At 34.8% G+C, this 13,023-nt stretch overlaps 1 protein-coding gene across 2 annotated transcripts in view; it reads left to right on the forward strand.

Annotated features, from left to right (window-relative positions):
- Window positions 1-9,831, forward strand: part of WDR72 (WD repeat domain 72) — a 191,059-nt gene extending 181,228 nt beyond the window's left edge. For both annotated transcript variants that reach the window (XM_031453021.2, XM_031453022.2), the window contains 2 exons: window positions 1,912-2,016; window positions 7,492-9,831. In XM_031453021.2, the coding sequence (XP_031308881.1) occupies window positions 1,912-2,016; window positions 7,492-7,547 (161 nt within the window). In that variant the 3' untranslated portion in view covers window positions 7,548-9,831. The remainder of the gene's footprint in view (window positions 1-1,911; window positions 2,017-7,491) is intronic.
- Window positions 9,832-13,023: the final 3,192 nt, after the last annotated feature.

A 13,023-nucleotide genomic window follows, 5' to 3' on the forward strand; every position in this document is an offset into this window, starting at 1 on the left:
ATACCAAAATAACTAGGTCATTTTGGTCTAGTTAGGTCTACTTAGGTCTCTCCTTCAAAGTCACAGACTAACTCACACCACCATTTTGTAAATATGCATCTTTTCTCTCAAGTGGGCCTAAACAAGAAACTGGACAGATCTAGTTGAAGATAATTTAAAGTATACACTAAAGCACACATCCTCTTGGATCAGGGGGACATCCAGCATGGTAACTCTGCTTCATTCATTTGTTCACTCGTTCATCCATTTCACAGATCCTTCAAGAATCCCTTCCATAGCCCAGGGCATATAGAGGTGAATAAAACAAACATGGTACCCACTTCCATGTTGGTGTTTGTTTGTTTGTTTGTTTTCAGAAAACTCAAATGCACGAAATGAAAAATAGGGTCTATTTATTCAAAATCAAACTTTGGACGTTTTTTCTCAAATTTTGTTCCCAAAACGTTTTAGAGAAGCAGTGCATTCAAACTTTGCTCACACTTCCACAGAACAGAGTGGCACTATCTGTATTCTAAGATGGTGGGTGAAACTGGAGAGAATATTTAGACCAGAATCATGTTACTAGTCTCCTTTAAACTGTGTGTATGTGGGCCTCAGGACACGGTCACCACTGCTATGCACAGTCCATGAAAACCAGACGAGGAGTGTGGGAGGAGCGAGCTCTCCTAAAACTACTCTGGAAATCAGGCAGTCCTCCTTTGTGGCACTGATTGAACGTGTGAAGTAACACAGCTCTACCCTCTGAATTTACTCCCTCATCTCCTAATGGAGGCTTAGGAATAGCGGCCAGGCCTGCTCCCCCGGGGCCAACAAACATTATTTCTTATAAATATACATTATATATATATATATAATCATATCATGCTTATAAATATATATTTTCTCTATTGCATTTATGGCTTATAAATAATATGTTGTGTATGTTATCAAGACCTGAGGAGACAGTGGCAGTGTTCACTGAAGCAATTTGTCATACATAAAATTCCAATGTAGTCAATAATATACATATTTATATTATTTGGCTTCAGACAAGTAAGTATCACATGATTTATATTATTGAAGACTTGCTTTGTTTTGTTATTCAGAGTGTCTTCATGAAGACCGTATCTACTTTTCCTGACAAATGATTCCTTGAACAAATATAATAGGGAAATACTTTACTTGTGGAGATACTTTAGACCAAGCATTAAAACTTGTGGAAAAATGTGGACACTTATGTCTGTGTTTCTCTAACAGAGCTAGTAGTTGTAATGTGTTTATAGGAAATTTTAGATTCCTATGCTGGCTTCTGTTTCTGTTCATAAATCCTACTCACAAAAAAAATCTCATTATCAGTTGTCTGAAGACCTACCATTCAAAACACCAGCCCTCCTTATTATCATCTGCAATATCATTCTATATTTTGAAATTTATTTTATAGGAATTTTTATTTGGTGTTTGGTACCATAGTTTTTACTTCGGTGGAAGAAAACCAAAATGCATACAAAGTGTTCCTTCACTGTGATTTGTGTGACAAAAGGAACCATTGCACCAGCATATAGCGGGCCTAATTGACCAGCCTGATGTTCTTCTCTGTGTCTTGTTGCCATTAATTGACTATATTGTTTTAGATTTATGCATTAAAAATACGATTTCTACTTCGAAGAGATCACTTTGTTACTATGTAGCTTTTAAGCTGATGCCATGAACTTATTTTTCTTCTAAGATAAAGTCTCATCTATAGATTTTTCAACTAATTACATGTCTGCCAATACATACTTAGAGGATACATTTTATTTCAATTTATTATTTGTGTTTACATAGTGTGTCCCTGGAAATATCTGTGGAAATGAAAGGAAATGTTTAATGGTGTTTATTACTACTTTTTCATCACTCTCTTTCTCTTTCTTTGTGCTCTCTTTTTTTTAATAGCTCCAGTCAGTCCGGTCAAGCATGACAGCAACTCAAACTCGGCAAACTTCCAAGACACGGAGGACATGCCTGACAGATGTGTCTTGGAAGAGTCTGAGAGTCCAGGTGAAAGCCATTTAAAAATAGTCAAGTATAAATGATAAATTTGACACAGCTTTGGGGTCCTTGGAAGAGGGTTGGGGGAGAAGACATTGTAATGCTGTTTTCTCTCAGCAGCTGCACTGTCAAATTAATGGTCACCTCCAGGGGTCACAGTGTGGAGCTGTTATCTTTTCCTCTTTCATCAAGAATTCAGTTGGAGGAAGTACAAAGGCTTTATGACTGAGAAGGGAAGCTGACACTATTAGTTCATTATCATCAGTTTTAGGCTAAACTGGTTAATAGAGGCAGAGATTGGAAACTGGAGAAGTGGCAATATTTTAAATATTCCAAATAATGGGGTCAAGTGGAAATGGAGAATTAGGGAGAAAAGAGAAACAAATTGTCATCATTACTATCTACTTACCTTTCTAAATACAAACAGAACTCTAATCCAAATGAGAGGATTTTAACATAACAGTAGTGGACTAATGGAGGTTGTCAACTGTTTAGAATAAGACAAACCCTTCCTCACTCAATAAAATTTACCTTCTGTCCAAGTTACTAATGTTTGTATTTTCTTTGTAAAAACATTAGACTGAAATGTACTGGAAGGATGAGGCCAGAAAAACACTTAAGCATCAACTTTTGTTTCTGTTTTTGTTTTTGAAACATGACTAGCCTTAACAACTAATTAAGAGAAAAAAATCTGTGAACGTTGAATGACAATTGCCAGTTCACCACAAAGCCATAGGTGTTTAGAAGGTGCTTTATTATCATGAGCAAAAGAGTTAACTATCTTCCCCGACAGAACGTTTTTCTCCCGTTTTCTCTGGCTGCTGTGCACCCTCTACCCTCTCGCATCTTTGTGTGCTGATCCATGTATCAGATTTTTGATTCATCCTCTCTGTGGCCTGTCAGCTTAGTTAAGAGATTTCCAAATCTTGTAGCCTTCGCTGACAGGGGGCAGCTGCAAACAGTCCCCTGATCCTTCCCCGAGGAGAGCTACTGAGATTTAATTTTCAGTGAAAGGTGCAGCCTGCAATCTATGTCAGGTCCCCTAAGTCATCTCTGAACCCCAATAGGCCCAGTGGCGATGGCTTGTATTTCAGTCCCCTCCACTATGCCAAGATTCCTCAAAGATGAGCTGCTGCTGTGTGTCTGTTCTCAGCCACTCTTCTGCTTCAGCATCCATAGAACTGAGAAACGGCATCTTTAGCAGAAATTTTTCAGCAGCACATTAACTCTACCCTCTGCCATAACATGTAAAAGACAAATGTAGATGTGTCTTGCATGAAATGGGGAAGGGTAGTGGTAGCATTAGATTTCTATTAAAATTATTTTAAAATTACTTTTAGTTTTGACTAAAATTATCTAGTTTTGACTAGATTTTTAAACTGTCTTATTAAACAGTTTTCTATTAACCATTTTACCAGGCTGTTACATCCATAGATCAAGCTTTTTACTGAAGTGTTCATTGTTTTTGGCAAGAAGAGATCAGCTTTATACTATTTCAAAAGTAGAATACATTTCCGTCATCCCACAATATGAGTGGAACTGTAGTAAGATTCAAATATAGCATAGTCTATCTGATTGATAGAAACAAAAGGATATATGAAAAAAGAAAGATCAATTAGAAAATATAGGTGCTGATAAAGAATCTTAACTTAAAAAGTGAGTACCTTTCTATACATTGGACATCATTAAACTGGTAATAAAGAATGAATTACTCTGGCTTTTTCCTCTGCCCATTCCTGCATTTTAAGACATCTTGCCTTATAGGCCTGGAAACCTCTGGAGAGTTCACTACTGGTCTCACTGCCTTCCACTGAGAATTTGTGGCTTGGTTGTCATGGAGACATCGTATTTCTCCAAGAATTGCTCATATTGATCCGTGGCCAGGCGTAAATGGCCAAGCGAGTGTGAGGAATAAAGGGGGCTGGGCAGTCCTATAAAATGACCAGGGCTTGTGGGTTGGAAATAAGCTCATAGCAAACACTTAGGTAAAAAGAAAGAAGCAGTTTTATTTTGTTTCAGGATTTCTTTCTGCACTTTGGACCATTGTCTTCCTTCTCTATGAACTGAAAGAAACTTGTTAGTCACTTGTCATGTCAGATCTTTGGTGCTTGTCCTGACACAGCTGTCAGCCTTCCAGCTCTGTGCAGTTCAGGGACACACAACAAAGAAGCAGTGACATGAATTATTTATTGCTCCTTGTGTGGATAAAATTCTGTGATAAGAAATTAAGACACTTCTGACAGAGGTGCTTATTTAGTAAGAGATTTTGATAAGAGAGTGCATTTCCTTGAAGTATGAGCATTTAAGAGGCAAAATTCTTAAAACTGAACATGAAGGAAGATTTGTAAAATTGGTGACATAGCAGGACTTCCTTGAACTGTGAAAATATGACTGTCCACTTCTCAGTGTCTAAAAATTAACTTCAAAATATCAAGTCATTCAAATGTAGGGACTCCAAAACTGCAAACATTACTTTGGTGGTTTAGTTACTGCTATTTACCATGTATAAGTGGTGTTCCTCTGGAAAGTATGTTTAACCACCTTTGTTAGAAGGAAACTCAAAATTTGGGATTCTTAAGTGGTAAGCTTTGAAAAGATGTCTTCAAACCAATAGAGGTGCTTCAGCAGCTGAACTTATAGTTGCATTAGTATATTTGTTATTTCTTGTATGGAAAGGAGTGTATTTAAATCTGCATGAATCATTCTTAGCATTTTCACCTGGAATATTATCACTCATTTAAAATTCTTTTAAACATCTTCATGTACATGCAAAATTCGTCTGTTGCAAAGTTGAATGTGGTCAGTCTTCTAGCTGTAATGGATATTGACCTTATGTGGTTTTATCTATGCAATTCTAAATGATTAATATATTTATTACATCATTTTAACTGAATAGCCAGTTGTTCAAACAGCATCTAAAAAATGAAAGCAAAAAAATCATTTTCTAATCCAAGCACAGTTCAAGAATATTGCCTCATATATTGTTCTCTCCAAATGAAGTCTTTTCTTGGCAAATCCTCTAAACATCATTTTACTTTAGCTCATATAGTTTTATATTGCTAATACCAACCAATTTGCATTTTCAGAGAGCCAGAAAACTGGAAGCACAGAAAAACTAAAATATTTTTTAAAAGATGAAGTTGAAATTTTTAAAATGTCAAAAGAGCATTTAAAAATATCAATAATAAAGTCAGATTTTTAGAATGTGTATAATACAGTAAAGTTGACTTTGTGAATTTATTATTTTTGAGTAAAATGGGTTTTGAACTCAGTGTAGATTGTTTATTTTTTCGTTGACATCACTGTTTCTCCAGCACTAAACTGACTAGGATGACCCATTTGTAAATGGGCTGAAGTGTGCATATAGGTCACAATTTAGATGCCTGGTGGAGTGGTCATTCACCTGGTCTCTAGAGTGCTCTACCTTATCCATCATGCCATTGTGATCTCTTTATTGGTTCAAGCTGTATACCCAGGTGAGTGCCTGCAGTCCATTAAGGTTGGCAAAGCAACTTTAGACCAGAGCATTCTTGTTACTCTGACCCTGCAAGTGAACCTGGAGGTCTTGTCTGATAGGTTGAGGTCTCCCTCAGCAATGTCTTTTCTTTGGAATAATTCATTAGCAAAGAGTTTTGACTCACAGGTGAATCTCAGATTGAAGTTTCTGGCTTAGACTCCGCGAAGTCTACTTGCTTCTTCACGGGCGTTTATACATTCCAGGAACCTATGGGAATAACTTTGATGTCTAGTGATAGAAGCGCTGAGACAACATGTGAAGTTGCAGCTCCCTTTTTAGAGTTTTTAGGGCCATTAGACTTTCTTTCTTTGGCTCTTTAAGGCCTAGTCACTTCTGTATCTGAAAGATGTCACAAAAATAGTTCAGTTTAATCTTTCGTTGGTTAACTTCTTGTTAACTGTTTCATGCACAGTGAATATAGCTCAATCCCTGTTCTCCAGAATATTAAAAAAAAAAAATGTTCCTTGCCCCTCACCTTTGTACTCATGATGATAAAAAAATTTTGTGTGATATTCATAAATTTTATCCAAATGTTAATGAGACACCTTGAGCTTTTATTACCTTATTGGCTTAGAAAATTAAGAATTTTACTTCCTAGTGCACTAGGGATAGTACATTTAAATATAATTTCAGCTGAAAATGGCAATGACAAGACAGAGCTTGGAAGTACAAAAAAAGGCATTCATAAAAGCATTTTCACGTTATTCTGAAGTAGTTTATAATCAGTATACATTTGGCCATTAACAGAACATTTTAGCAGTTTTTATATAGCACGTTATGTGTGTAGATCTATGTACATCATTGTCAATCAATATTGCATTTGCATGAATCTGATAAACAAAACTACATTTCTCCCAGTTTCCTAGGGAATACTACATTGTGAAAAGCCAAGGTGGATTTTTTTTTTCCTTTCACTATTCTGGCTCATGAATCACCAGCAAAAATCAGGTAACAGAAAGTAGGACAGATTCAGGACTGGAGTGTTGGAGATGGCTGATGATGATGCATGAAGCAGAAAAAATGTAGAATGTGTGAGCAGCCCATCAATCACAGCCATCAAGAACGTAGTTCTTACGGTTAGAGATAAAAAAAAATGTTCTAGAACAATTTCAGTAGTAAAAACATGTAAGCTGTGTCTTCCCGTCATATTTAACAGTATCAATATTTTAAATAATTTACCTGAAGGGAAAATTGTAAGCATCACTCTAATAACTTCTAAAAGATGTAAAATTCTAGGCATATACATGTAATATGTATATAGTACAATGTTGAATATTGGTTTAACTGAATTAAATAATCAGCCTTTTGAGTTTCTGCCAGTAGAAGTGGGAATCATTATGCAGGTCACATCATTAATATAAATGTGTTTAGAAATAGTTAACTAAGGCACAATGCTCCAATTAGCTTAATAGCCAAATGAATTTAATAAAGTAATATTTTTTAGCTTACAAGAACAGTCATCGAAGTATTCTGAGAAACATGCTTTTTTGATTCTATAACTCAAATCATATTTCAACTGACAGTTATAACATTTGACCTTAAAACTGTACTTGTGAGTTTCTCAGAAGAATTCAGAAGCTTGAAATTTATAGAAATTTACTCATTTCAAACCTAACTCATTTTGTTGATAACTTTTCATCTTTCTTAGCAATTAAAAAAACTATATTATTAATGTGTGCAATTAAAATGTACCTGGGGCCAAGTTTATAAGAATTTCTTTATTAAGAATTTACTTCAGTTTAGAAAAAGAAATGTAGAAATTATAGGTAATTCCTTTCTTCTTTCCTTTCCTTCCTTTCTTTCTTCTTTCCTCCCTTCCTCTCTTCTTCATTTCTTTCCTCATTTCTTCCCTTCTTTCATCCTCCCCTCTCTTCCACCCTCTTCTCTCCTGTCCTTTCTCCTTCCCTTTTTTCTTTCTTCTTTCTTTATTTCACTATATAACCCAAGATTATCTGTTTTCTTTTCAGGTGAACGAAGGCATCATTTATGGATAGCAAAGGTGTGCTCCTGCAAGCTGTGTTAAATGGAATCTCATGTCTAGGAATTGGATTTGGACAAATTAAGAAACCCCAGACATGCCATTTGTTTATCGTTGTACATAAGCTCCGTTGTTATTAGTCTAGTTATTAGGTTGCAGTAGGTCTGCTGATATTTTGGCCAGAATGTATTCAAAGTGTGGTTACTGATCAAAAATATCAAATTCATCTAATTTTAGGAAATCATTATCTAAATCATTTTATGCTTCTCACTTTTCTTTGACTATTTCCAACAAGGAATGCCAGCCCACAGACGCAAATTTAACAATTTTAGATTTTCTTCCATTTTTCAGTTCCTGAATTATATAACTCCATTGTTTTTCAACAGTGTAACAAACAATGCTTTTAAATGTAATGTTGCTTTAATGTGTTTAATCTAAAACGTTACCAAATTTGTTTGATTTGTCAGGTTAAGACATTTTGCTTTAGTAGTTGTTTTAATTTGGATCAATCACCCTATGGTAAATCTCATCCTTAAGCATGAAATGTTGTCAACAAATAGCCAGTTCCATTTAGTCATCAATTAGCCTGAATAAATCATACACAGTGTAACAGGGACCAATCTTGTGCAGTCAAGTTAATTTGGACTTTTAATGACACAGAGGCTAATGTCTTTAGCTAAAGGTTGATCTTGTTGACCATATAGATGTGAACTAAGGAAGGGGAATCTACTTACATCACAATTGTCCTTATTAAGTATAAACTCTGATAGTTCTATTCCCAGAAAGAAACTTGACTAGCAGGAATTCTCAGACTAAAATATGCGAAGCAATATAAATACAAACAGACATAAAGTGCTCATCTATTAAGGCCTTTAGTGATCTGATTCATTTGCTGTGATTTATATTGTATAATTCCTAAATTTATAGAAAATCATCAAGAAGATTATTAGTGTGCATATGAATACAAATATTGACTAATCCATAGAAAAATAGAAATAAAGTGTTAAATATATGATATACATCTCCATCTGTCTAATAAGGAAGTCCTAGTCACTTCAATTTAACAAACATTTTAGGGTGCACCAGCATTGAGTTCTGCGCAAGGGAGGATACACTGGGCAAGGGAGTAGGGGATATCACAGAACAGAACTATAAACTTGAAATAGCATGGTCTGTATCCTTAAAGAGCTTATAATTAATGACTGACCTAAATGAATATGTCAGAACATAAGACATCAGGTGAGTGTGACTCTTGTAAAGTAGATAGAAATACGTGTTCTCTTTTTTTTCCCTAAAAGATGATGACATTACTTGAAATTAATTTTGACTTATACTTCAGAAACAGTAATATACTATTAATATGAATAATGATAGAAAACTGTCATCCTTTGAAAATGTGTGTGTGTGTATGTGTGTGTATGACTAGGACTTTGAAAACTGTCAAAAGCCACTTCGAACAAGTTTCAAAATAAAGGAGGGTAACAAGCTAGGCAATGGAACATATTTTCTTGCATGCTGTGTACTAGCAGAACTCCCAATTGTATTTTTAATTATGGCAATATCAAATAAAGATATATCCTCTCAAAAGGGTAATTTTAACAGTTAAAACTAACTTGAATGCTCAAGTTCTGGCATATTTGTTAAAGGTAAACTTTTGCTTTTATAGCTATGTCCTATTATTCTTTTTTCAAAGAACAATAAAAATAAGTTTATATAGCTGTCATATTTAGCATTTTTTTAGGCCCAAGGAAACCAATATTGAATCCTTGATAAATATTTTATGATGTCACTAGCTATAGCAAATTAGAAGTAGCATGTCCTTGACATTACTAAATGAGATTTTTAAAGACTTTTTTCCCATCATATTTTATAGTTGCTAAAATTTTTAAATTCCTATCAAATGACTAACATCTTCTTTTACCAGTATAAATACTGGAGGCCAACAGCATTAAGTATCAAAATTTTAATTCCTAAAAATGAGAGTTTTAAGAGATACTCATTTAAATAATGTTCCCTAATATCCATGTGCAAGTGTGTTTATGACACAAATCCACTAGTCTGTTTTAAAATAATTACACTGACTTATGTTCAACATGTTTCAGGAATTTCTGTTGTGAGGAGAACTTGAAGTAGTAAATTGCCACACCATTAACTGAATCAACAACATGGTATCACAGCTAGAAACTCAAAACTGATTGTCTCTTGATTAAGTGTTTGTCCTTTTGTATGTCAAGTCTTAGGTCACAGTGGAGTAATTGTATTAGCAAACAAATGGGCTTGTATGCAGAGTTTTCCTTGTCATTGTAATAAATAAATCATTTAGAAATTACATTGGGTTCCTTTTTTGGCAATAATCTTGGTGATATTTATGTTTATATACTTCCCTGCAAGAAATATCTTATTTTAAGATTTTCAAGCCAGGATTCTATTATTCATTGTGGAGTTACACACTGCGTATATTGCATAAGGGAATAATCTAGGTTTGAGCACCAAGACTTCATTGCCACGTGTCCAGGCAGCGTGTCCTTACTGTGCATCTCAAAGCCTTGCTTCCCCATCCATGTAGAGAGCTCCCTCACAGGACTCATCCAAAGGCTGTCTACGAGATTGTTTATGGAAAGCAATCTGAACACCATAAAGCACTTCAAATATAAGGTAAAATTTATAGCCTTATAAACACAGAACGGTGGCCTCAGGTCTGAAATATTCTGTTGCTATTTTAGAAATTAAATTAAGGCTACTTTGAACATGTCACTATTATAAAAATGATAGGAAAATATTTCAGTAAATATTAACATTCTATCTCTAGATGGTAGTGTTGAGGATATTTTTTATTTCCTTCCTTGCATGTTTTCCTCCAATATTGTTTTTAAAAAGTCTTTTATAACTATTCATATGACCGTTTTAGAAAAGATATTCTCTCTCTTCAATCTTTAGAGGGCACATCATAATAACTGAATTTTTTAAATTAAGTTTTATGTCATGCATTTAAAATGAAGGCTTGGAATATATTAATTCCAAATGATTTTAAAGTCTTATTTTCATAGAATAGACTCATTCATGTTAATTTTAAAAATTTTATATTGCATACGCTTTGATCATACAGTTATTAAAAACAGTGCTATATAGTCTTTGGTCTCCACAAAATGTTATTTTACATGTAAAATGCTCAAAGTTGTGTCTAATTTCATATGAAAATCATTGTTTTGTAAACATGTATGTAGTTAGCATTGTGAAACACTTTGAAAATTAGCTGTGACCAAAAATGTTGCAAATTTCAAACTTTCTTGAGTAGATATCTTTCTGATAAAGTTATGTGGCTTCCTGTACAGTGGTCCCCAGAACACTTTGTGCTGTGATTTCAACAAGGACTCTACAGATGACACATAAGAGGAAAATGTAAACTGGAAATTAGTAAGTCTTCCAGTAAGAGCATGCCACTGGAAACATCCAACTGTGACCCCTGAAGACAACAAGTGTCATTTCATGTCATTGGCAAGACAGGGACAGGGGTGAGGTCTATCCTGCTACAACTCCATCTCTCCTCTCAGCCTCATCTGACCTTCTCAGATCTTATCTTTATTTAAAATTCCAATATCATGGATTTTTGCTTTGATTTGATTTTCATAAATATTGTATTAAAATATATTTGATTACTGAGTTGTTTTTTTTTTTTTTGGCGGGGGGAACCTTCTAGTCTTAAGCTCTCGTCATTAAGTCTAGGATAAATTCACCTTTATCCCAGAAAGCATACTGCAGGTAAATAGACTGTGACAATTGCATCATTATGAGCATGATTATAATGATACAAATAATCAGAAACAGTTATTTTAATACTGTGTGAAAACTAAAGCCATAGAGCATTAAAAATGTTTAAAATGGCTTATTTCTAGTGGTATGCAGAGGGGAATGTTGAACCTATATGGTACTTCCTTTTGACATTGTTTCTCCAAATGCCTTTTTTCATTGCACAAAACATGTTTTCCCCATCATCATTTTGAGGAATCCTTTCTGTCTTCAACATGTTACTAATTGGAAAGGTAGCAGAGATTTTTTTTATTCAAGGATATGAGGTTTTTAACACCAAAGATAATTAGGGCATGTTTAGTACAACGCTGTGCCTAAATCTGCAAAGTTCCAAATGCCAGCAAAACGCCAATATTCATAACGTTATGCAGTAGTAATAATTGGTTGGTGCATGCCTTCAAAACCTATCATTTATTCACTTGGCAATTATTTTAATTGCAATTATCTGAAAAGTCATCAATCGGTTTTTCAATCTTGCGTGTGTATTTTCTAGGGAGAAGGTGTTTTCACTGAGCATCATGGCCTCGGATGATGCCATCTAAGATAAAAGGACAGTCTGTGATGTGTTCTTCACATATCACAAGTTTTCCTTAGAATTTTAAAAGAGATTTCTTGTTAATTCTGCAGTGGCAACTGCATTTCTCATCAGAAATAACCTCTCTTATCTATATCAAAAGAATTCTTACATTTATTTTATCTCCATTTACATCAACTTATAATCAACTGAGAAAACATTTTATTTAATTCTTCCTATTGTATTTCAGAGCCTGCAGTTGTGAGGGGTGGGGGCGGGGGTGGGTGGAATCTATATAGCACAGTAAGATTGAGAGCCTTCATCCTCTCCCTGAGACAGTCATAGCCACAGGGATCAAGTTGCATTTAGGATTGTTTTGATGATAAGGAAGATATCCTTGGATCAGCCCCTATTTTATACACTCAGTGTATTCCCACCAATCTAAACAAAGCTATTTGGTCCAATTTCTCCAAGAATTTGAGAGAAGTGAGGTGAAAATAGCAAATACTATAATTTAAATTGTGATTGGGATAGTCAAATAAAGAAACAAATTTGGGGATTTCTAAAGTACGTTTTCATAGAAAGTATACTGTCGCCGATGCCTGTCTGGAAAAGGGTTGGGTTTTGTTTGCCGTCTTCCTGCCATATAGGTGGCAGCAACACTCAAGGCTAGAAATTTTCTTTTACATTCTCTGAGCTCTAGTCCAAAGCATATACTTACTAAAAATCCTTGTGGAAGAGAAAAGGTTTAAAGTGTAGAGACAAATTTCTCTATGTCCTCACATATCTCTAACGCACTATTTTAAGGCTGTGCTAAAGCTGTTCCCATAATGTGAAAACATTCATCATTTCCCTTAATACAGAAATCATATTCTGCTGTTGTACATGTTGGGAGTATTAGGTTTCTGTTTCTTTATTTACTAGGAGCTCACTACTTTACCTTCTCTGGGGCTAACACCTTTCTCTAAGGAAAAAGGAAGAAAGCTCTGCTTTATTCCACTACCACCTAAGCTTTTGGGGGGGGGATGGTGAAAGTCTGTCCCTTTATTCTTTGTAAACACCTAAGAAACCAGGGTATTTGGTAAATGTGGAGAGATTTTCCTTTAGTCATCGAAATGAAGCCATGTTCTCTGATTGCCCTAACTAGAGGTGACTGCATTCAAGTTAGTTCTGTGCGCAACTCAAATGAAGGCTCTGTCT

This window comes from Camelus dromedarius, chromosome 5 (genome assembly GCF_036321535.1).
Source record: "Camelus dromedarius isolate mCamDro1 chromosome 5, mCamDro1.pat, whole genome shotgun sequence".
NCBI lineage: Eukaryota > Metazoa > Chordata > Mammalia > Artiodactyla > Camelidae > Camelus > Camelus dromedarius.